The 25,364-nt window shown below is 44.5% G+C and overlaps 1 protein-coding gene across 6 annotated transcripts in view; it reads left to right on the top strand.

Moving 5' to 3' along the window:
- The window catches only part of GJA5 (gap junction protein alpha 5), a 158,359-nt gene extending 137,101 nt beyond the window's left edge, over positions 1-21,258 (top strand). For 3 of the 6 annotated variants that reach the window (XM_068270738.1, XM_068270740.1, XM_068270737.1), the window contains exons 2-3: positions 10,005-10,102; positions 19,942-21,258. In XM_068270738.1, the coding sequence (XP_068126839.1) occupies positions 19,965-21,059 (1,095 nt within the window). In that variant the 5' untranslated portion in view covers positions 10,005-10,102; positions 19,942-19,964 and the 3' untranslated portion in view covers positions 21,060-21,258. The remainder of the gene's footprint in view (positions 1-10,004; positions 10,103-19,941) is intronic. The other 3 variants (XM_068270741.1, XM_068270742.1, XM_068270739.1) reach the window with 1 other exon arrangement.
- The last annotated feature ends 4,106 nt before the right edge of the window (positions 21,259-25,364 follow it).

Genomic DNA, 25,364 nt, shown 5'->3' with positions numbered 1-25,364 from the left:
AAGCACGTCATACTTGTCTCCTGTGTAGTCTACTCCTCAATCTCTTTCTCCTCTCCTGCGTCCTGTTTGTCTACTGTGATCAATGGAATTCTCTGTCCTCCATTTTAAAAAATGCCCATTACCCCCTAACAGCTTCCTGCTCAGCACACTGTTAAGCTGCAACATCTCCCATTTAAGCCATAGTAAAGCATGGACATTACCTTACACATTCATTTGTAACTGACAGCAGCTGATATATAACTGACAGCAACTGGTATATTTCAGTTCTGACAAAATATTGTCAGAAATGGAAGGAATCCTTGTTAGAAGAAAATGGTGAGTTACTGAGAGGAATTGACGGTGAGGTAAGTATGTAATATTCATTTGCAGCTACGCTATGTGTTTATTTTTAATAATTTTACTCAGTTCAGGTTCCCTTTAACGACTCAATCGGATGTATCGGTAGTTCAAAAATGAACATTTGCAGCAGGTGGCATGCGTCACCAAACAACGTTTTATGAATTTGCGTTAAATAATGTTGCACGATATCCCCAAAAAAGTTTGTCACAAAAAAGAATTTGTGAAAACATAGTTTGATGGGTATCGGCCTTAACAGGCATCCGCGATTTAGCCCAACAGAGAGGTCAGTTCCTGCGGGATTGTGCAGCTCCCAGGACTTCTCTGTTCACATTAGATGTTCTGTCAACAACCTGAGAGAATCCATTATCTCACCGATCTCCTGCTGGCTGAGATGTGATTGTTCTGAGCAGGGAACAGGCTCTCTACAGAGAGAAAACATCACCAGGCACCTGTATATACAACAGCGCTAATTGCAGGCCAGCACAACGAGCAGCGATGACATGCAGGTCGCCAGGACGCACAGTAACCAATCACAATCCTCTAATTGCTTGTCTGGAGTTACTGCCTTTTTGGAAAGTGCACTTTGCCTTACGAGAGTACAGCCAGGCTCCCCGAGCCCATGTAAGCGAAGTGATGGTATATGGAAAAATGGGCATTCAGATAGAACGTTCAGTCGTTCTCCTGATCAATTAAAGGGATCTTAGCAGCTCCTGGTTTCAAATAGCTGAAAGGCCTACCGTGTTTGAGAAGTTAACCCCCCTGCTCCCTTTTCAGTGCCATTACCCAGGATTGGTGTGAAATTCAGTACTTTGTACCGATTTCCGTATTTTGTACCAACTCTGTATTTTGTATATTGGTGTATACCATTGTCTGTATTATGTTTGTTGCTTGCTTTGTACAGCGCCACAGAATATGTTAGCGTTTTATACATCAGTAATAATAAATAATAATAAATGTTATCTGATTAAAGAGACTATTAACCCCCGAAATCGCTGGGCAAAAATCCACAACATTCTTGGTCATGGATTTTGCTTCCCATCTGCGCTGATCCCCGCCCCTCTCAGAGAAATAAAACTGAGAGGGGCGGGGAGTAGAGTTGGGCCGAACCTCCGATTTTAGGTTCGCGAACCGGGTTCGCGAACTTTCGCGGAAGGTTCGGTTCGCGTTAAAGTTCGCGAACCGCAATAGACTTCAATGGGGATGCGAACTTTGAAAAAAAAAAAAAATTATGCTGGCCACAAAAGTGATGGAAAAGATGTTTCAAGGGGTTTAACACCTGGAGGGGGGCATGGCGGAGTGGGATAGATGCCAAAAGTCCCCGGGAAAAATCTGGATTTGACGCAAAGCAGCGTTTTAAGGGCAGAAATCACATTGAATGCTAAATGACAGGCCTAAAGTGCTTTAAAACATCTTGCATGTGTATACATCAATCAGGTAGTGTAATTAAGGTACTGCTTCACACTGACACACCAAACTGTTCACTGAACAGAACAGGTATGCAGTGGCGGGTTCACTGAACAGGTATGCAGTGGCAGGATCAATGAACAGGTATGCAGTGGCAGGATCACTGAACAGGTACGCAGTGGCAGGATCACTGAACAGGTATGCAGTGGCAGGATCACAGTACAGGTATGCAGTGGGCTGAGGGCTCACTGAACAGAACAGGTATGCAGCCAGGAAGAAGTTAAGCCTAACTAATCTTTCCCTATGAGAGACTGCAGCAGCTCGCCCTACTCTCACTAATGCAGGCACACGAGTGGCCATAACGGCCGCCGCTGCCTGCCTTATATAAGGGGGGGTGGGGCTCCAGGGGCTAGTGTAGCCTAATTGGCTACACTGGGCCTGCTGACTGTGATGTAGAGGGTCAAAGTTGACCCTCAGGTGCATTATGGGGCGAACCGATTTTTTGCGAACTTTTGCCGCAAAACGTTCGCGTGCGACACCCGCACGCGAACCACCTAAGTTCGCGCGAACCACGTTCGCCTGCGAACCGTTCGGCCCAACTCTAGCGGGGAGAGGCGGTGATCAGCGCAGAGTAGAGGCAGAGCAACAACCCAAAGCTCTGCCACTACACGGAAGTGCCGCACGAATCTCTTCCCCGGGGGTTTCGGGGGGGGGGCTGGTTTATAGTGAGTATTCAGCCGCGGGTATGCGGCGTTCTAGGTGGCACATTAATACTTAACAGCTATCTGAAATAAAAACTGGTTTTTTTTAGACTTCAGAGTGTCTTTAAGGCCTGGTTCACATTAGCGTTAAAAATCAGTTCGTATGGATCCGTTCACATTGGTCTGTTAGAACGGATCCATTCTGCACGATCCACTGAATGGACCGCAAATTCTGTTATGCAGCAATTTTTCCAGACTGCTGAGCCCAATGGAATGGAAGTGGAAGCTGAAGCACTGCATTAGGGGCAATGAGAAAACACATGTTTCTTCACAGGAGTGAAGAAACGGACCATTCTAGCCAGCAAAATTCACTTTGGTGATGGGGGTCTGGAAGGAATGTGGGGAAATGGAACGGAAGCAGCTGAAGGAAAACGGAGTGAAAATGGATCCGATCGACCGGTTATCAGATCCGTTTTCATGCATCCGTTTGCCACTAATTGCCAGTGTGAACTGGGCCTGAAGCACAGTCGGGAAGACTCATCTTTTCCCTAATGCTTAATGGGTTTGTTTGACCTAAGCTTGTGGGCAATTAAGTCTAATTAGGTGAGTTCTTATCTAGCTTCCATCTTCTGCTGCTTTCAAAAGATGAAAGTACAGGAAGAAGAAGTCTGCCTGCCAGGGGCGTAACTAGGCCCCACCGGGCCCCCCTGCAGAGATTCTGAGCGGGCTTGGTTCCCTTTAAAGGTAGATGAGATCTGGCATCTATTGATTGAAATTTAAAGTGACACTGAAGCGAAAAAAAAATTATGAGATAATGAATTGTATGTGTAGTATGGATAATTAACCTCCTGAGCGGTATGGATGAGCCACCGGGGCAGTTAGGCGAAGGACCGGAGGGGACGGCTTGGTGTATACCTGTGAACAAGCTCCGAGATGTAGGTAGGGCAGGTTTTGCGCACAGATTTATACGCCAAGCATAGACTCTTAAAGCTTATCCTGAATGGGATAACGAGCCACTGCAGGGGATGTGGATGCGTAGCGGTGAAAATAATGGATAAGTCTGGCAGCCGCGTTCATAACTGATTGGGGGGGGGGGGGGGGGGGGCAATGCGGTTTAATGTTTATACTATCTTCAAGTTGCTGGACGCAGTGTGTATAATTACCCGGAGATGATCTCATTTGCCGCATGTGAGCTATGACAGTCTCTGGCTGTTTATACATGCAGAGGAATAGTTCCCTGGATGGAGAGTTCATGTGAGATCAGATTATCCTATAGATACAGAGGGGGTGAATGCATCTCGGATTGGACCAATCAGATGCAGCATACAAGATTTAAACTAGCAGTGGACATAAGGCAACTCACACATCAGGCTCGGTTGCCACTACAGAGGAAGAGGACATTTCTATATATTTAGCCGCAATGAAAAACTGACAGTGAATGGATCCTCACTTACGAGTCTGCAACGGTTCCGTTGCGTTAAAGCTAATGGGAATCAATTTCTATTTTTTTAAATACATGGACGTGTTTAAAATGAATATAGTAGGTACCTTATGGTATTTTCGCCGCTCCCTGCCCCTGGATCCGTTGATTTTGCCCCCAGCACCGATGCCCACTTCCTGTGTGTTATCTCTCAAGCCAGTGGTGTAGCTAAGGAGCTGTGGGCCCCGATGCAAGTTTTACATGGGGCCCCCAAGTACTCTATACTTAACAATTGATGCGGTGCACCAAAACCTGCCAAGGACATCCACGGTATCAGAGGTGCAAGAAGGGGACGGAGAACAGCTTGTTAATGATTATTATCATTGAAAGCATCTATAGAAGTGATTATTATGAGCACAGGATCAATAGAGAGCTAATACTGCAGTTGAGGGAGGGCCCTTTGGGGCCCCTCTGGCCCAAGGGCCCCGATGCGGTCATAACCTCTGTAACCTTCATTGCTACGCCACTGCCTCAAGTGCTGGTAAAGCTGCACAAGAAACAGTGATTTTGTGGCTCAGAGGGGCGGGGAAAGGGGAGGTGATGGCCAAGCATGACGGAGGAGAGACAGAGCAGTGGAAATCAGCTCTGCCTCCTCCCAATAGCGTGGTATTCGACCCGAACTGGGCAAATTTATATAAAGGAGATTTCAGGGCCAGGCTGCAGTAATTGTAATGAAAAGGGGACAGAGCATCACAGGAGAGTGAAAGGTAAATGGTCCTCTATTGAAAATAAGAAAAAAAAAACGGTTCCCATTCACTTTAAAGCAAATCTGAAGCAAGATTTAAATAAAAAAAAAACAGATACTCACCTAAGGAGAGGGATGGCTCTGGGTCCTATAGAGTTTTTCCGTTCCTCTCAGGTTCCCCCCATTCCAGCGATGTCACCCTCATTCCAATTTTCGCTGTGGGATGCCTGAGTGCTCCCAAACACAGGCTCCATACTGCACATGTGCGAGTGTGCGAGAAAGCAAGCCCATGCAGGTGCAGTATGGAGCCGCCTGCCCTTGGATCAGATGCACTTGGGCTCCCAAAGCCTCCCGCGCCAGCACAAAGCAGTTCTGTGCTAACGGGGGTGACAGCTCTAGACCGAGGGGACCATGAGAGGAGCGGGAAGCATACATGGCAGCTGGGCGCATAGCTCCCAACAGTGATGCACGGATACCCCCCAATCACGGATTCGACTATTGATTGAAAAAAAAAATCAGAAAATTCCGTGATTAATTTTCGGATTTGAAACGGACTCACGCATTCGACCCGGATTTTTTCAGTGAATGAGGCAATCACAGAAATTTATGGCTGTGATCACGGAAATGATCACGGAAAAGCGATTCAGCTAATAGCAAGGCCCCCATATAATCCCCCAAATTGCATGGATTAAAAAGGTGTGAAGGGGCTACAATTTTAACCCAAAAAATCCCAAAAACTTTTAGTGTTTGTGAAAATGGATTTTAAAGTTAAATCAACACTTTAAATGCGGCTATTTTTGGTAATAGGTGGTTTTAAACAGGGAAGTACACTTTAAGCAATCACAGAGGTGAAGGTGAGTCCCAATGGCACCTGGCGGTGATGGTATCACTGGATTAGGATGATGAGTGGCCGACGCCACAAAAACACCCAGAGAGGTTTTTGTAAAAAAAAATTTCTTTTTCCTTGCAGCGATAGCAATGACATGGCAGCAGAGTTGTCCTTGGCCCCTGGTGGTGGGAGCGCAGACTTTAGTAGTGAAATAGAACATCAGCAGCAGCAGGATGAGGACTAAAGCAGTCAGTGCGGCAGCACATAACCACCATGGCACCTCACTGGTGGTACCACAGCATGATAATGCTGCCCACAAAAATTACATGCATCTGTGGCTCCCATCCGTGGGTGGATGTCACAGCAAGCGTGGGGCTGCTGCTGCTGGGAGTGCTGCTCACAGCGGAGGTCTGGGATAATGATGGGCTGCTCCTCCGTCATCATGTCCATCAATGCCTGTGAGTCTTATCTCCTGAATGACCACATGGCGACCCAAGGTGCTGAAAATGGGTGACACCAGTGTTGGCTGACTCGGCCCAGGCTGTGCTGCTGATGGATGCCTCTCTGCTGTACCCCCTACAGCTGAGCGCCCTCTTCCTGGCCGTGGACCAGTTCCAGAAGTGGCGGAGGCAATGGCACTCACTCTCCTGCCTCACCCACGACCCCTGCCGGACATGTTGTATACTATGCACAAAATTTTGAGGTGGAGAAAGTGTGCTGATTTTTACAGTCAATACATGTGTGGGCCTGGAGACAGAGAAAATATAACAGGGGGCTTTTATTGATTTTTCAGAAAAGAAAAAAAGAAAATACAAAATCCTGAATACAGTAATATAGAACATAAAAATCAGTGGACAGCACCGTGGTCTGCCTGCACTATGCGCACAGCAAACTAACCGGCTGCACACTAGTACCAAAGTACAAGGTCACTGACTAAACTTAGTGACTGAACAACTGTGGCAGTGACTGCAGTTGATCACTGGCTGGCTGGCTTAGCTAGCTAACAAGTATACAGTAATAGAGCAGTAGAATCAGTGTGAAGTTGAACCTGCCTGCCCGCAGTAAGTACAGCAATCAGTACACTCTCTCACTGACAACTACACTGATTACAACTAACTTAAGTAATCACTCACTGGCTAGCTAGCTGAATACAAGTATCAGATACAGTATAAGGGCAATGTAAGGACTGAAAACGCTCTTGCTGATGTACAATATGGCCTGGAGATGATCCTCTCAGTGCCACAGAGTCTAGCAAGGACAGATCTCTGGAAATGGCCCCCACTTCATATACAAGAAGTTTTGAATCAGGATGATACCATTTCATACCACTTCATATACAGGAGGGGAGGGCAGAGCCTCCCCTCTTATGATTGGTTGCTAGGGCCTGGCTGGGGTAAGCAGGAAATTTGGGCGTATGAGGCAGGTGGACAAAAAGGGCGCCGCCATTCACTCCCATAATAAATATTGTTTAATGGGCGTCCAACAGGAAAAAAGGGCGCCGGAGAAAAATAACATTTTAAAAGCGGCGCCCGGAGACTTTTAATGTTTTATAACTGCTTCTCATGATTACACATTATTTAATGATTTATAATTTTTTAAACATTATTTTTAAACGAAAAACAGTACAATATTTTTTTAAAACATTAATTTTAAACGAAAAATAGCACAATATTTTTTTAAAACGTTATTAATGCTTATCACAGGGGGGTCTTAGGTTTAGGCACCACCAGGGGGGTCTTAGGGTTAGGCACCACCAGGGGGGTCTTAGGGTTAGGCACCACCAGGGGGGTCTTAGGGTTAGGCACCACCAGGGGGGTCTTAGGGTTAGGCACCACCAGGGGGGTCTTAGGGTTAGGCACCACCAGGGGGGTCTTAGGGTTAGGCACCACCTGGGGGGTCTTAGGGTTAGGCACCACTTGGGGGGTCTTAGGGTTAGGCACCACCAGGGGGGTCTTAGGGTTAGGCACCACCAGGGGGCTCTTAGGGTTAGGCACCACCAGGGGGGTCTTAGGGTTAGGCACCACCTGGTGGGTCTTAGGTTTAGGCCCCACCAGGGGGGTCTAGGGGTTAGGGGTAGGTACAGGGAGGGTTCTGTGTGAGAGTAGGATTAGGTATAGCTTTAGTAACATTTTTATTAATGTTTTATAAAACGTTATTATAAATTTCACTTTTTAAACAGGGAAGATTAACGTTTTTACAATTGCCGATTTCATACACATTATTTAATGATTTATAACTTTATAAAACATTATTTTTAAACGAAATATAGCACAATGCTTATCGTTTAAAACCCTGCGCCCTTTTTTCCCAGCGCCCTTTTTTAACGTACGCCTGGCTGGGTGCCTCTGATTGGCCCAGGGAATCAGGGATGTCAATTCTGCCCATTTCCGCTCAATCACGATTTAATCACGGATTTCCACCGCAATCACGGCCGTAACCACATTTCAAATATTTGCAATCTCGGAATTTCGGATTCGGAAGTCGAATAGTGAAAAAGTGCTCGTGAATCTCGGCTATTCCGTGATCTCGGAGCACCACTGGCTCCCAACTGTCCCTCTTTTGGAGGGACAGTCCCTCTTTGGGAGCCCTGTCCCTCTTTCCTCCTCATTTGTCCCTCTTTCAGGACTTTGTCCCGCTTTTTATGTAAATATATATATTTCTCTACTAAAAAAAAAAAATGTGTTTGAATGTAAACTGTATTCCCATCCTTTAAATTAATATATTTTTTAATTTAAAAATGTTAATATGAACAAAAATGAAAGAAACAGTGTGGTTTGAATGATAAAACAACATATTTTTCTTATGAAATCTTTATGGTATGGGTGACTAGGGTTGTGGCGGGGGGGTTGGTTGGTCAGGGGTGTGGCAGGGGCGTGGCTTAAGTGTCCCTCTTTCTCATCTCTAATAGTTGGGCCTAGGCGTTGAGGGCCATTTGGCACAGGGTGCGATGAATGATGGCTCTACCTGCTGCCGCACAAATTAGGGGTGGTGTTAAATACTATTCTGCCCTTTCGAGTCGTAGCAACCCAGAGGGAAAAGTAATTCTTGCACGGGGCGTGGACTATAGCATTACTGCTATAGCCGCGACACGCTTCTGTGCTACGTGACTCATGGCGGGCGCCAAAAAGCCCAACTTCAAACTGGTAGGCTCTATAGGAACCAGAGCCTTCCCCAATAAAAAAGTGTCTGTTTTTTTTAATTTAAATATCGCTTCAGGTTTGCTTTAAGGTGAGATTATACTCCCAAAACTAGAATTTTAGTAACTGCTCTTAGGTACATAAAAGGACATTTGAAAGCTTTCCCACACATTCCCTGTGAGTAAAAACCTTATTCTCACTGCAGAGAGATGGAGATGGTTGCTTATTGCTGGTCATCTGCAAACGTAATGATTGCCGCTAAAGCTCTCTGAGGAATTGTCTTCACTGTGCCCCCCCTCCTTTCCTGCTGAACAGGCACATTGTACTGGCAACAACTGAGCTGAATCACTTCTGGTGAAAAGGGGAGGGGCAGAGAAAAGACACAAGCCTCAGAGAGCTTCAGCCAGCAATGATTACATTTGCCATTGAAAAGAGATAAACAAGCTTTTTTGTATGTAACTAAGAACTGTTACTGAAATTTTAGTTTTGGGGCATAATCCCACTTTAAGTGGAAATTGAAGTGCATTGGAGTTTCCCGATAGACCCTAGCCTCACAGAATTTGTGTGTTTTTCATTTTTTGGAATTTCCATTCATCGCTTCTAATGCAAGTCCATGGCATCAAACGTGACTATAAAATTATCTAATATTTATATATATTTTTTCACTTCAAGGTTGCTTTAAAGGGAACTCACGGTGACAGGGGTATGGAGGCTGCCATATGTATTTACTTGTAAACATTAGTTGCCTGGCAACCCTGTTGATCTTCTGGCATACGTAGTCAAAGCCCAGGAAGAAGCATATGGCTAATCCAGTTAAATCTGAGTCAGCTGAGTCAGAGTACCTGATCTACTGCATGCTTGTTTAGGGTCTAATGCTAATTGTATTAAAAGCAGAGGATCAGTAGGACTGCCAGGCAATTGGTATTCCTTGAAAGGAAATAAATATGGCAGCCTCTAGATCCCTTTCACCTTGGATTCCCTTTAACTGGAAAAGACGTGCAATCTTGCGCTGCTAGGACGGTAACCAAGGGTTGCTGCTGGTGGTCACACTTTAGCTGCTCCTTAGTAGCCCGGCTGTTAGGGAGGCTTGTTTAAAGTGCAAAAAAAGAGAAAAAAGAGCGCTCCATAGTGTAACAACGCTTTATTAAAACAAATTGCAAAAAATAAAAATTCACTTACTAGATGTAAGATGAATGCAGGCATGTAGTTAGGCTGACTGCCTTCAAATCCTTCCTAGGTGGGAGAAAAGGAGGGGGGGATCACTTGGGTGCTGAGTTTTACGGCCCTGCAGCGATGCCTCAAAGCTGCAGTGGCCTATTTAACTAAAATGGCTTGGTCTTTAGGGGGGGTTAACACTGCGGTCCTCAAGTGGTTAAGTTGCAAATCAGTTTCAGCGCTTTACAAAACTATTCTATTCACTTATTGTCAGTCACCTGACGGACTCGTTGTGCCCTACGGAAGGAAAGACGGCCAGGCCAGCACTGAGCGGACAGCGTGACTACGGACGAGAACAATGATTAATCTGTGGTAAGCATCACCTGATCAGCTGATCAGATCACAAGATATGCAGGCCGGACACGTCTTTCACGTCAAATTTCTGCGAAATGTAACATCTAGTCTAGGTGCCTGAAACGCTGCCATGAAAAAAAATAGATCTTTTGTGGAGTTTTAGCTGTCATGCTACCTATTCAAAATCTGTTTTAATGAGCCAGAAAATCACATTCTCTCCAAAATGTGCTTAAATAAAGCCACTCATTATTGGGCAGTGCAGTTTTGTAGTGCCGAGGCTCTTGCCACATGCTACCCCTACCCGGGGGGGGGGGGGGGCTTTAGTAGGCCTGGGGGCACCTGAACTTGTCAAACTTGTTCTATTACATTTAGTTTTTAGATAAAAAATAATGAAAAACAAAAAAACAATTATGTCTAGCCCTATCTATCTAACTACAAGACTGTTTGTTCCAATGTTCTTTCGTTGGTGCACTATGGAGCCGCTTCTCTTCTGGGTGGAACCAGTACTAGTAGCATGCAAAAGAGAAAAAACGAAAAGCGCTCCTATAGTGCGTTAAACTTTTAAGCACCCTGGCATTCTATTAAGATCGCCAGGGCGGCTGCGGGAGGGTTTTTTTTTAATAAAAAAAAAACTATTCCATGCAGCCAACTGAAAGTTGGCTGCATGAATGCCCACTAGAGGGCGCTCCGGAAGCGTAAAGCGCAATGAGCGGCCTTCCTTGTTTAGCTTACCTCGTCTCCATGGCGACGAGCGGAGTGACGTCAGCCGACGTCCTGACGTCAGCCGCCTCCGATCCAGCCCTTAGCGCTGGTCGGAACTGTTTGTTCCGGCTACGCTGGGCTCGGGCGGCTGGGGGGACCCTCTTTCGCCGCGCTGCGGCGGCGATTAGGTAGCACACGCGGCTAGCAAAGTGCCGGCTGCGTGTGCTCCTTTTTATTTCACCAAAGTCGGCCCAGCAGGGCCTGAGCGGCAGCCTCCGGCGGTAATGGACGAGCTGCGCTCATCCATACAGCTAAGGAGGTTAATCAATAAAAACGCAATATACAAATTGCATTTACAAGATAGATGTCTTTAAGTCAGCGTGTTGATAGGCCACCCAACGATCAACTCCTCTACTGCTGTCTGGCCAGGACAAGCGGCCGCTGCGATGGATCTGCGCTGTACGCGCTGTAGCGTGGAGGGGATGAGGCGGCGTGGCCGTCACATGTGTAAGCCTCTACGTCACTACCGGTTTCGGCAATCCACGCCTTCTTCAGGTGACGTAGGGGCTAAACTGAGACTTTGTTATAGAGTGCACACGAGTGAAAGCGCATAACTAACTAGCACTGAATGATAAAAGTTTATTGCAGATTAAAAATAATAATAGATCATATACAGTATAAACAAACTTGAGTAAGTATTTATAAATAATTAAAAGCATCAAGAAATGTTTAAAAAACATTCATACACAATTTTGGAGTATGCCTAACAAAACTATATACACGTCAAGGGGTACATAACCACTTCACCTCAAAGGGGTTTCCCCCTTAAAAAAACAGAGCAATTTTCACCAGTCAGCGCTCTTTCCATTCATTCGCCTATAATATATAAAATAGTCACAACAAAACAATCTATATCTTTTTTTTTTTTTTTCGCCACCAATCAGGCTTACTTTGGAGGGTACTTTTTGCTAAGAATTATTTTATTCTAAAAGTGTTTTATCAGGAAAAAGAAGAAAAAAAACATTATTTCTCCGTTTTATGCTATTATAGTTTGAAAATAATACATGCTACCGTAATTAAAACCCACCTATTTTATTTGCCCATTTGTCCCGGTCATTACAACGTTTAAAAATGTTACCTAGTACAATGAATGGCGCCAATATTTCATTTGGAAATAAAGGTACATTTTTTTCAGTTTTGTGTCCATCCCTGATTACAAGCCCATAATTTATAAAGTAATAGTAATATACCCTCTTGACATATACATATTAACAAAGTTCAATCCCCAATGTAACTATTTATCTGTTATTATTTTTTTGTAAAAAAAAATTCAAATAAATAAATAAATAAAAATGTGCTAACTATTGGGGAGTGTGGGAGGTCAGAAGTTAATTTTAAGAGGAAAAATAAGGTAAAAATAGGTCCTTTATTGACATAAAAATGCAGATGTGATTTTACTATTTGGCCACAAGATACCAGGTGTCTTCAGTATGCGTACTATTAATACGCAAACAGGAAGCACTGCATGGACGGGTTTAGTGAATGACAGCGCCATCTAATAGACGGCTGCGGTAATTCCCACGGGGACTTAAATCAATGAATGGGAACACCGTTCCCATTCATTGACCTAGCGGCTAACGATCGGCAAAGGGGTGCGAGCGGTAACGCGCTGCGGGGAGGGACGTGATAGCTACTCCCCTGCAAGAAGTTATGGGAACTAGTAGGGACATAGTTACTCATCCCGGTGGAGGGGAAGTGGTTAAACAGGAAATGTAGTTAAAATTACATAATGAATAAACTTGCTTATTGTTTACAATGTTCCTTTATAGATTACTAGCTGATGACCCGGCGTTGCCCGGGTATGTATTTGACTGGTGTTGGCTCCCCCCACTTTTTCTAACCCTAACACACAAACACTCAATGACCAAATTTGTGAGCTTTGGGGTCCTTGGCATCAATAATTTGTATTTTCCCAGTGAAATCAAACAAATATGATTGGCTGTTTGTGGCTCCGCCCCTTCTCTAGCATTTGAACCCCAGTCACCCAATGACCAACTGTAGCAGGTTTGAGGCATCTGCTATTAACCGTGTAAAAATGTCAGCAATTTGAATATTCCCCTTGAAAATCAATAGGTGAATTTTGATTGGCTATTATAGGCTCCACCCACTTCCCTGAATATTAATCTCAGTCAGTTAGTGACCATTTGTGCAATATTTATGTTTTTTTTTTCTTTTTTATTGTCATTTTTTTTCTTATTATTAAACATTTTATTTGGGTATTTTTGGGAGGGTGGGATGTAAATAGTAATTTTTTTTATGTAAATATACGTTTATTTTTTTTATTTTTTAATGTAGTTTTACTTTTTGGCCACAAGATGGCAACCTTAGGTTTGTTTACATGACATCACTCATAACTCGTAACATGTACGCTTAGAGAGACGTAGGAGGCAGAAAAAGCAAGGCTTCTGAGAGAAGCTGTCGCTTTTTCTGTGTGGGAGAGGAATCAGTGATAGGGCACCATGGCCCGATTCATTGATTCCTGGGCTAACAGTCCGTGGCTGGAAGCGCGCATGCAATCGGCCGCGGGAGCGCACATGGCCTCCTGGATGTAGCTCTACGTCCAAGAGGAGAAAGTGGTTAATCTATATATATAAAATCGGATGTATGTATGTGCCGCGATCACTCGAAAACGGCTTGACCGATTTGAACGAAACTTGGTATACAGTAGGGATGGTCGGAATGCCAATTTCCGATTGCGTGGTAAATCCGCATTCCGCCATTGCCAATTACCGATTCCGCTTTCCGCTACCAATTTCCACATTCCAAGGCGGAATTTCCGCCGGAAATCACGGAAATTCCGCCCGACTTTAACATTGATTTTCTCAAAAACTATAAGGTCTTTTTGAAAACTTTTTTTGCATCTTGTTCAGAAGATTCTGTTTAATACACCCTGACAATTTGGCGTTTCTAGGACTTACGGGGGCTTTGCTATTAACTGCTAAAGTCGGCGGATTTTTACTGTAATGTAAAATGCAGAAAATGGGCAGATGCAGATTTTCCGCATTTTACATTACAGTAAAAATCCGCCAAATTTAGCGGTTAATAGCAAAGTCCCCTTAAGTCCTAGAAACACTTTTCAGGGTTTATTAAACCGAATCTTGTGAACAAGATGCAAAAAAAAGTTTTCAAAAAGACCTTATAGTTTTTGAGAAAATCGATGTTAAAGTCGGGTGGAATTTCCGCGATTTCCGGCGGAAATTTCCGCGATTTCCGGCGAAAATCCGCATTCCGATGTGGAAATGCAATTTCCGATCGGAATTTCGGAAATTGCATTTCCGCGGAATTCGAATGAGCATCCCTAGTATACAGAACCCTTACTACCTGGGATGATATGTTCTGAGGGTCTCACGTCCCCTCTGCACACCTGGGCGGAGCTACAAACAGCAAATCAGATTTCACCCATTCATGTCAATGGAAAAAATGTAAAAGGCTGCCATTCTCACAGTAATCAAGCCAGAGTCCCCACACTTGGCACAGTTGGTCACTTGGTGACCGAGGTTACAAATCCAGGAAAAGTGGGCGGAGCATAAAATACTGACTTGCGCTAGGCCCACATGATGCAACTTCCAGTACAATTGACGGGAATCGGACGATTATTCCTGACCTGTCCAATCTGTTTCTGATTGTAAAAGGGATCAATTTTATCATTGGAAAATCAATCCCTTTATCAATCGGGAGCTGTTTGGACATGTACACACGAGACAGCTTCCCGTCAGATTAACCGTCTATCGGACTGGAGATTGCATTGTGTGTTCCCAGCATAAATCATTTATATATAAATATTGTAATAGGATCCCCTGTATGGGGTGATGATGGCCATTTATAGACCCAATATTCTCTCAAGGGCTCATATGCATTTTTTTTTCTCCTTAGTTTTCGACAAGTTGATGTTTTCATATCTTGACATTAAAATGCCTTTGAAATCCCCAGCAAGCAAGAAAATCCACAAAATAATTTTGATAGTACTTTTTCTACTACTTTTGGTACTTTTTCAATTGCGAAATGCTGATAGGTTATTTTAAAGTGAACCTCCGGACTAAAAATCTACTCAGCAGAACTGAAAAGGCTTGGTGTTTCTTTAACAGTTTCACAGCATCAGGACTTTGTTTTTCTTACCGAAGCCTCATTTTTAGCTGCATTTTTAGCTAAGCTCCACCCATCAAAGAAAACTGCTCAGGCTTTTTTTCCCTGATGCTGTGCAAAGCATTATGGGATTTCCTATGTTGTTATTCACGTTGCCTAGCAACTGGGAGGGGTGCTCAGGACACAGGACAGTGGGAACTGTGTCTCATGCTCCCTGTCACCTCCTTTCAACCAAATAGATGGCTGCCCTCATGAAATCAAACATTTGTTCTTTTAAAACAGGGTGGGTAAGAGATTATATTACCTGTCTATTTTACTTAACATAACTAATGTAACTTAACCACTTTACCCCCGCCCGTACGAATTTCTCCGTCCCTTTTTCCATCCTTTAACCCCCAGGGACGGAGAAATCCGTACTTTCCGCGTTCCCGACGCTGTCCGCGCTCCCGCTCGTTAACACGCCGCCCGCCGCTAGTAAACACGCCGCCGCCCGCTCGCCCGGAGATCAATGAACGGGAAAATCCATTCCCGTTCGTTGATCTAAGCCCCACAATGATCCGCTGCTCTCCTATGGGCAGCCCGATCATTGTGAGAAAAAACTCACGTGTCCAGCCTCCTTATACTTCCTCCAAGCTTCCGGAAGGAAGCTTGGAGGTCGCATTAAAACAAAAAGTTACTGTGGCCATCTTGTGGCCAAATAGTAAACTACACCCTACACATTTTTCACATACAAATAAATGATTTTTACACAAAAAATTAACTCATTACCTCCCACACTCCCCATTTTTTTTTTGTAATTAAAAAAAAATTCAAAAATTTAAAATTAAAAAAAATACATAAATAGTTACCTTAGGTACTTTAGGAACAGTTACCTTAGGAACTTTTTAAATATTTATGTCAAGGGGGTATAACACTGTTACTTTATAAACTATGGGCTTGTAATTAGGGATGGACGCAAAACTGAAAAAAATGCACCTTTATTTCCAAATAAAATATTGGTGCCAAACATTGTGATAGGGACATGATTTAAATGGTTTTATAACCGGGACAAAAGGGCAAATAAATTTCATGGGTTTTAATTACAGTAGCATGCATTATTTAAAAACTATAATGGCCGAAAACTGAAAAATAATTATTTTTTTCCCCACATTTTTCCTATTTTCCCATTAAAACACATTTAGAAAAAAATAATTCTTGGCATAATGTCCCACCTAAAGAAAGCCTAATTGGTGGCGGAAAAAACAAGATATAGTTCATTTCATTGCGATAAGTAATAATAAAGTTATAGACGAATGAATGGAAGGAGCGCTGAAAGGTGAAAATTGCTCTGGTGCTCAGGGGGTAAAACCCCTCAGTGGTGAAGTGGTTAATGACAGTATGTTTGTTTAGGCTGAAGTTCCTCTTTAAAGAGAAGATGGGAAAAGAGAAAAAGGCCAAGGGCCCTCATTCAATTAACTTTTTCTCCTGAATTTTCTCCTACGAGAAAGTACTGTACTATCAATATGATTTTAAGTATTTTGATTTTGATTTTAAGTATTTTCTTGTGTTTTAAAGGGCATTTTATTTAACCACTATACGACCAACGTGGGGGCAGCCCCAGGACCGCCTAGCAGCAATTGGCGTGCAGTCCTGGAGGCGGAGTTTGCAGGGGATTGCACGCGTCCATGCACGCACATCCCTGCTTGAATGCTCCGTTCCGCCATCAGTCTCCCAGTGGCGATCACTGTCTATTTACTGATCGGCTCTCATAGGTTGAAGCCTATGACAGCCGATCGCTGCTATTGGCTGGCTGTGAGGGAAAGTGTTTGGGGAAAAAATAATATTAAAAAAATAAGGAAATATATTTGTAAAATAACACAAAAAATATTTATAAAAAAATAAACTGTGTGGCAGGGATCAGACCCCACCAACAGAAAGCTCTGTTGGTGGGGAGAAAAGGGGGAAGGGCGGAAATCACTTGTGTGCTGAGTTGCGCGGCCCTGCAGCGAGGCCCTAAATCTGCAGTGGCCCATTTCCTAAAAAAAAATGCCTGGTCTTTAGGGGGGTTTAACACTGTGGTCCTCAAGTGGTTAAAGTGAACCTGAAGTAAAATAAATAAAAAAAAAAAACATACTTAAAGAGGAACTTCAGCCTAAACAAACATACTGTCATTAAGTTACATTAGTTATGTTAATTAAACTAGATAGGTTTTAAAAGAACAGGCAAATGTTTGATTTCATGAGGGCAGACATCTTTTTGGTTGAAAGGAGGTGACAGATAGCATGAGACACAGTTCCCACTGTCCTGTGTCCTGACCATCCCTCCCAGTTGCTAGGTAACAGGAACAACAACATAGGAAATCCTATCATGCTTTGCACAGCACTAGGAAAAATGCCTGTGCAGTTTTCTTTGATGGGGCGGAGCTTAGCTTCTGTGCAGCTAAAAATGAGGCTTAAGTAGGAAAAACAAAGTCCTGATACTGTGAAACTGCTAAAGAAACACCAAGCCATTTTTAGTGCTGCTGAGTAGATTGTTGGTGTGGAGGTTCATAACCACTTGAGGACCCACCCTTTACCCCCCCTTAAGGACCAGCGCTGTTTTAGCTGATCTGTGCTGGGTGGGCTGTGCAGCCCCCAGCACAGATCAGGGTGCAGGCAGAGCGACCAGATCTTCCACCTTTTTTCCCTACTAGGGGGATGATGTGCTGGGGGGGTCTGATCGCTCCTGCCTGCCTGGGTGTTGCGGGGGAGGCACCTCAAAGCCCCCCTCTGCGGCGAAATTCCCCCCCTCCCTCCCCCGGAGATCCGAGGCTGCACAGGAACGGATCTGTCCTGTGCGGCCTCTAACAGGCTCCTGCCTGTCATGTGACAGCGATCCCCGGCTGCTGATTGGCCGGGGATCGCTGATCTGGTACAACGCTGCTACTGTTAGCAGCGTTGTACGAATGTAAACAAAGCAGATTATTTCCGCTTGTGTTTACATTTAGCCTGCGAGCTGCGATCGGCGGCCCACAGGCTATTCACGGAGCCCCCTGCCGTGAATTGACAGGAAGCAGCCGCTCGCGCGAGCGGCTGCTTCCTGATTAATTAGCCTGCAGCCGGCGACGCAGAACTGCGTCGCTGGTCCTGCAGCTGCCACTTTGCCGACGCGCGGTATGAGTGCGCGGTCGGCAAGTGGTTAAGTAAGGAGAGGGAAGGCTCTAGGTGCTATAGAACCCAAAAGTATGCAGGAAGGTAAAAAGAATGGAGGAGAGTACACATGTCAAACAGGAATTAGGATAAATATCAGCATGCAGGATTAGGTATCATATAGAACATATAGCAGTTTTTCATCCTTTGTAGCAAAAGATTCCATTATTGTTAAAGAGCAGTTCTTCTAGCATGATACGCAGACCCTTAAGGTGGCCACACACCATACAATTTTTTAAATATCTGTTCAATTTAAGAATTGAAATCAATTTTTGGGACTGCTTGTAACATTTCAAAAATATGACCAATGTACCACACACCTATGTTCAATTATTCCACCAATTATGCTAAAAATGATTGGAAACCCTGAGAAAATTGCTAGGGTGTGTATATTGATAAATTGACTAACACACACCATACAATCTTTAGAGAAATTAAAGAAAAATATCTGGCATTCCAGATAGATAAAAAAAATAAAATTAAAAAAAACAAAAACGGGAAATCTGATCGGATTTTTCAGTCGAATGAAAAAAAAAAGCTTTCGATCTTTTCGGGAGATCCGATCGTTTTTATCGAATTGCTGTAAAAACGGATCATTTTATTGTATCGTGTGTGGCCACCTTAATGCAGAGTCCAGGTACAAATACACTGGTAAAGCTTCTAATTATGCTCATGGACAAGGCCCACTTCCCGTTCCTTTCCTGATCCCCTCGTTCCAGTGCTGGATCCCTCGTTAGCAGACCGATGGGTCGGAGACTACTCTCTTCCAGGTGGGAGGCTTCGGAAGTCTTTGGGAGCCTAAGTGTTCCTGAAGACGGATGGTTTCAAAGTGCGCATGCGCAAGTGTGCTCTCTGGTGCATGCGCAGTATGGATCCGCCTATCTTCGGGAGTACACGGGATCCCGAAGACTTCCGAAGCCTCCCGTGGCAGGAGATTTGAACAGGGGGCACCAATGCTGGAACACGGGGACCGTGGGACGAACAGGAAAGCTCTATAGGACCCAGAGACTCCACTCTCCATAGGTAAGTATCTGTTTTTTTTATTTGGTCTCAGGTTTGCTTTAAGTTGTAAAAATATCACCTAGGAGCAGTGGCGGCTCCAGGATTTTTTTGGGGGGGGGGGTGCTGGATAATTTTGAAGGGGGGCTAGGTGCTGCAGCGCGTCGCCGAAATTTGTAGGGGGTGTGGCCAAAAAGAGGGGCGTGGTCAACAAAAGAGGATTGTGGCCATCAAAAGAGGGGCGTGGTAAAGTGCTGGAGAATATTCCAGTGCTATATAAATACATAATGATATGGTAGTATATAAGAGTATGGTCGGATTAGATTGTGAGCTCTTCCGAGAACCTGACTATGCACTCTGTAAAGTGCTTGATAAGATGTTACTGCTATATATAGTATGGACATTACACTGACAGAATTAGAGTGTGAGCCAGCCTAGCCAGGCCCAGTGGTCCTCGCTGGCCCTGGCCCAGGTAGCGCCGACAGGCAATGATGATGACACCGCAAAAGGGGGTGCTAATAGGGTGGTTGGAGGATTTTGGGGGGTGCTTCAGCACCCACCTGGTGCCGCCCCTGCCTAGGAGAGAACTCAGGAGAAAAGTTAAGTGCATATGTGCCCTTTGTGTGTGCTGTTCTCATGACTATAGTCCAATTCCAAGCTACATGCAAGACGGAATTATTGAAAGTGCTACAGGCACTCATTTATGACTATAAGTTGAGGTCCGTCTTTTGATTTGTTGTATGCTATACAGTATATGAAACCTCTTTCAGCCAGATCTATAATATCTTTACATAACGCCTTGCTGAGGTCTATATATTGAACTAATGACTTTTCTCTATTCAACAGATTGCCTGATTAAATAAGGAGCCATGGGTGACTGGACCTTCCTGGGAGAATTCTTGGAGGACGTACAGAAACATTCCACAGTGGTGGGAAAAGTATGGCTGACCATCCTTTTCATCTTCCGAATGCTGGTCCTGGGCACCGCAGCAGAGTCTTCCTGGGGGGATGAGAAGTCAGACTTTACCTGCGACACCACCCAACCTGGTTGTGAGAACGTCTGCTACGACAAAGCGTTCCCCATCTCCCATATCCGATTCTGGGTCCTCCAGATCATTTTTGTATCTACGCCCTCCTTGCTCTACATGGGGCATGCCATGCACACCATCCGGGTGGAGGAGAAGAAGAAACTCAGGGAAGAAGAACTGAAAGCCAAGCAGGACATTAGTGGAGACTCGACCTACCATCAGAAGAATTACCCACCAGAGAAAGAAGAACTTCCCTACAAGGATGAGATTAGCGGGAAGATCAGGCTTCAAGGAAGCTTGCTAAACACCTATGTTTGTAGCATTCTCATCCGCACTGTGATGGAGGTAGCTTTTATTGTTGGACAGTATATGCTCTACGGAATCTTCCTGGAGACCCTCTACGTGTGCAAGAGGAAGCCCTGCCCTCATCCTGTGAACTGTTATGTGTCTAGGCCGACCGAGAAGAACGTTTTCATCGTCTTCATGTTGGCTGTAGCCATTCTCTCGCTTTTGCTTAGTTTAATCGAGCTATACTATTTGTCATGGAAGAAACTTAAGCAGAAAATAGCCAAGCAACAAAACAACCCAAATACCTTGAGGGTGGCTACCATAGAGCCCGAACACCGCTCACAGAGTTGCACTCCTCCTCCCGACTTTAACCAGTGCCTTAACAGTGGTAAAGGCAAGTTTGGGAGTCCATTTAGCAATGCTTTAGCATCTCAGCAGAACACAGTCAACTTTGTAACGGAGATGGTCCAAACTGAAGAGGACATTGGAGCAGAACAATTCATTCACATGAATTACACACAAGTTGCACCAGTGACCAACCATTCTGCGCCACACCACCTACCCAACGGTTACTGCCAGGGCAGCCGACGCCTGAGCAAGACAAGCCGCACGAGCAGTAAAGCCCGCTCAGATGACTTGGCGGTGTGACCTAAATGTTCCATGGGGTTCCTTGAGGATTTTATACTTCTTCTGACGTTACGTATTTATATAGCCGTAGAAAAATGTTGGATTTTGGGGGTGCAATGTCATCCCAGGTGCAATTATGACTATATTTTTTTTTTGTACTGTGATTTCTGCCTTTGGTTGTGACAAGAAGCAGTTTAATAAAGATACAGTTGCCTACATAGCTTAAACATTGTATTGTTATAAAGTAAAAAAGGGAAATTCTGGTTGTTGATGGTTGTTGGAAACATTGAATTCCTACTGGTGTCTTATGGGGTTGATACACAAAGCTTTTCTCTTGAAGTATCTAACCTTTCTTCATTTTTACCTTACCTATAAGGTGAAGTAAATACATGTGTTGGGAAACTGAAGTAAGAGGTATACGGAGGCTGCCATATTTATTTCCTTTTAATCAATACCAGTTGCCTGGTAGCCCTGCTGGTCTATTTCTCTGCAGTAGTATCTGAATAACACAAGAAACAAGCATGCAGCTAGTCTTGTCAGATCTGACTTTAAAGTCTGAAACACCAGATCTGCTGCATGCTTGTTCAGGGGCTATGGCTAATAGTATTAGAGGCAGGAGGATCCGCAGGGCTGCCAGGCAACTGGTATTGCTTAAAAGGAAATAAACATCTCTCTTCAGGTCCCCTTTAAGACATATTGGGCTTGATTCACTAAGACAAATAGCATGCCTTATCAAAGTTAGCATGCCTTATCATAGTTAGCATACCTTATCCGAGTAGAATAGCGAACTTATGCCTGCTAATTGGCAATGACGAGAGCTCCACTCGTCCTGCCCTGAGCCCTGCGGGTTCATAGTGCTCGCTATGCTACTCTGATAAGGTGTATTAACTTTGATAAGGTGTGTTATCTCTGATAAGGCGTGCTATTTGTCTTAGTGAATCAAGCCCATAAACAGACAAGGGCGTAGCAACAGCCATAGCAGCTATAGCAGCTGCTATGGGGCCCTTGAGTAGTGGGGGCTCAGGTGGTACTTGATGTATTCACCAACTTTCTTATATTCCTCCACCCTGTGATTTTATCTAAGTGTCCATGGACTATATGCAGTGTAGATCACATGAGAATCCAAATCTTCGAGTTAACTCATTCCATAGGGTAGAGGCAGGTGGTATTTCTCAAGAATGCCCACATTTTATGGGCCCATGAAAGTTTTGCTATGGAGCCCCATAATGTCTAGCTACGCCAAATTATGAGTTTAGTCAGATAAGGTGACATATGCACAAAATATGGTAAAGTTGCCCTGTACAGGGAGGTACTTTTTCGATTGTAAAGTACATGGCCGGATTATTACATAAGACACTGTAGGCAGGTGCCTACAGGCGTCTGAGGATGGAAAGGCGGTTCACGCCCCTCCCTGAGTGCCTCCCTTCCACCGTACCTATGCAGGGTCCTTATGAGAGTGTAAATGAGAGGTTACTCTGCATTCCACTTACGAGATCTCCTTTCAGTCTGGGGCATGTACAGCTACCTAATACCGTATATACTCGCAAGCAAGCCGAATTTTTCACCCCCCAAAAGTGGCCCAAAAGTTGGGGGGCCGGCTTGCTTGCGAGTGATGTGCCAGGCCAGCATGGGTAGGTGGGTGGGCATGGTAGTGCCCCTCCCCGCTCCCCCCGCGGCCGCCGCCATTACCTTAGGCGGCGCCGCTTCCTCTATCCCCGTCATGCTCCGGTAACTGACTCACAGCAGCGCGCCCCTCGGCGGCTGCTGTGATGACGGAGGAAACCATAGAGAGCGGTTCCCATAGTAACGGCATCGCCGCTACAGGAAACCGCTCTCTATGGTTTCCTCCGTCATCACAGCAGTGAGGGGCGCGCTGCTGTGAGTCAGTTACCGGAGCATGACGGGGATAGAGGAAGCGGCGCCGCCTAAGGTAATAGCAGCGGCGGCCGTGGAGGGAGCAGGGAGGGGCACTACCACGCCCACCCACCTACCCATACTGGGACTATACTGGGCACAATGCTAGCTATACTGGGGCACTATCCTAGCTATACTGGGGCACTATCCTAGCTATACTGGGCACTATGCTAGCTATACTGGGGCACTATGCTAGCTATACTGGGCACTATGCTAGCTATACTGGGGCACTAGGCTAGCCATACTGGGGCACTATTATACTGGGGCACTATGCTAGCCATACTGGGGCACTATGCTAGCCATACTGGGGCACTATGCTAGCCATACTGGGGCACTATACTAGCTATACTGGGACACTATACTAGCTAAACTGGGCACTTTACTAGCTATACTGGGGGACTACCTACCTATACCTATACTGGGCACTATACTAGCTATACTGGGGGACTACCTACCCATACTGGGCACTTTACTAGCTATACTGGGCCCTATACTAGCTATACTGGGCACTATACTAGCTATACTGGGACACACTGGGGGAGGATCATGCGGCCAGCATTTCCTACCCCCGGCTTATATGGGGGTCAATCATTTTTTCCTGGTTTTCAAGGTAAAAGTTGGGGGGTCGGCTTACATGCGGGTCGGCTTGCTTGCGAGTATATACGGTACTTGGAGGCACCTCTATTTACTTATTCTAGAGGGTACTTCTGGCTACCTAATATGAAGGGGCACCTGTAGCTACCTACACCGGGCAGGGGAAGTAAGGGAGAAGTGACAGCTGGGCCAGCCAGCACACTTGCAGTGCAGTTGGTTGGGGTTTGTAGGTTCGTGGAGAGCGAAGTCTAAGGTGCCAGGACATCTGTGCTTATAGGCTTCTGTGACGTAAATCCGGGCCTGGTAAAGTGCCTAAAAGTTATCTTAAAGAGAATATGAAAAGTATCTCCTAGGACATAACTCAGGGGAAAAAAGTTAATTGCATATGAGCCATATGGGCCACTTCACCGCCTCCCTGCTCTGTCTTGAGACACACAGAAACAGAGCTGCAACATCGTGACCCCAGGGGATGTGGCCATGTGAGTTGTTTTTTCTTTACCAAAATGCTCACCTCGGGTTCTGTTTAAACTTTATTTACAGAAGAAAGAAAAGAAAAAACCCCCCCACAAAATGGAAGCTCTGTAAATCTGCCCACAGCAGTGTACATCGCTTCAAATCGCTGTAAAAATCATGTCGGAAATCGTTGTAGCAAATGCTAGCAAAAAGGCTGTTTGCTACAGCGACTGGTGAACTGTAGTGGGCCCCAGGCCTTATAGTTAAAGGACACCCGAGGCAAAAATTAACTAATGAAGTAAACAACTGTATCTATTTTCCTTCTCTTAAAAATGACTTTTTAAGATATTCCACAGTTTTATTTTATGTTTAAATCTACTTTTTAAGTTTTAAAGGAACATTATTTTTTTCAATTGAGATAGGAATTGTTTGGGAAGTGCTGCTAAGTAGTGGTGTATACATTTCACTGACAACCTCTTTGTTTACTGTTATCAAAATACTTTCAAACTTTACTTTACTGATACCAAAATGAGGAGAGGGGAAATTCCCCTTACACTTGATCAGTTAACCCTGTGTGTAACTCTTTGTGTGACGGAGAGAAAGCTCCCAACAGCTGCAGCTTCTGTGTCCTGTGTTTCTGACTGACCTGTCTGAAGAGAGCAGAGGAAACTTGTTATGAACATTTGTAATTGTCACAGCTTTTCATACTGTTTTTGCTTTCAGAGAAAAATACTCTGTAGTCTGATATGCAACTCTGGCTGTGCATTGAAGCAGACACCCCTTCTGCAATTGATTTGTCCCAATCTAGCTAAATCCTACACTCAATAAATTAAAGCTTTTGCCTCTGATATTTAACATGAAAAGTAGGAAAATGTTTACACAGCTACTTAGACATTATTTGTACATTGTCATTTTAGAACACTTGGGCATTGATAGTATTCCTTTAACTGTTTTATTGTTTTTTCTCAATGACACATTCATTGAAGTATGCCAGAGCTAAAATCTATGAACTATTGACCCTTTTTATCTCCTTTCTGCTCTCAGAAGCCATTTTCTGCTAGGAAAGTGTTTTATAGTTGGAATTTCTTAGCAGTGAGGGTCACACTGTAGTCACTACCTGTCTGAGTCAGGACTGAGTCAGCCACTTATGTACCTGATATTTAACTCTTTCAGGCGGAAAAAGCAAAAAAAGGAACACAGCATAGTTATTTGTGTGCTAGGCACTGTACATACACATGTCTATCTCATTATGGCCTCAATTCACTAAGATCATGCTGGAGATAATAAGGCAAGAGAAAACTTACCTCACACAGTGAGAGAGTTAATTTACCTCATCTGTAGTTAATTTATCTCCTCTGTAGTTAT

The sequence above is a fragment of the Hyperolius riggenbachi genome, chromosome 2, assembly GCF_040937935.1.
Source record: "Hyperolius riggenbachi isolate aHypRig1 chromosome 2, aHypRig1.pri, whole genome shotgun sequence".
Lineage (NCBI taxonomy): Eukaryota > Metazoa > Chordata > Amphibia > Anura > Hyperoliidae > Hyperolius > Hyperolius riggenbachi.
The sequence above is the reverse complement of the archived record's forward strand: the minus strand, read 5'-3'. Positions and strand labels throughout refer to the sequence as shown.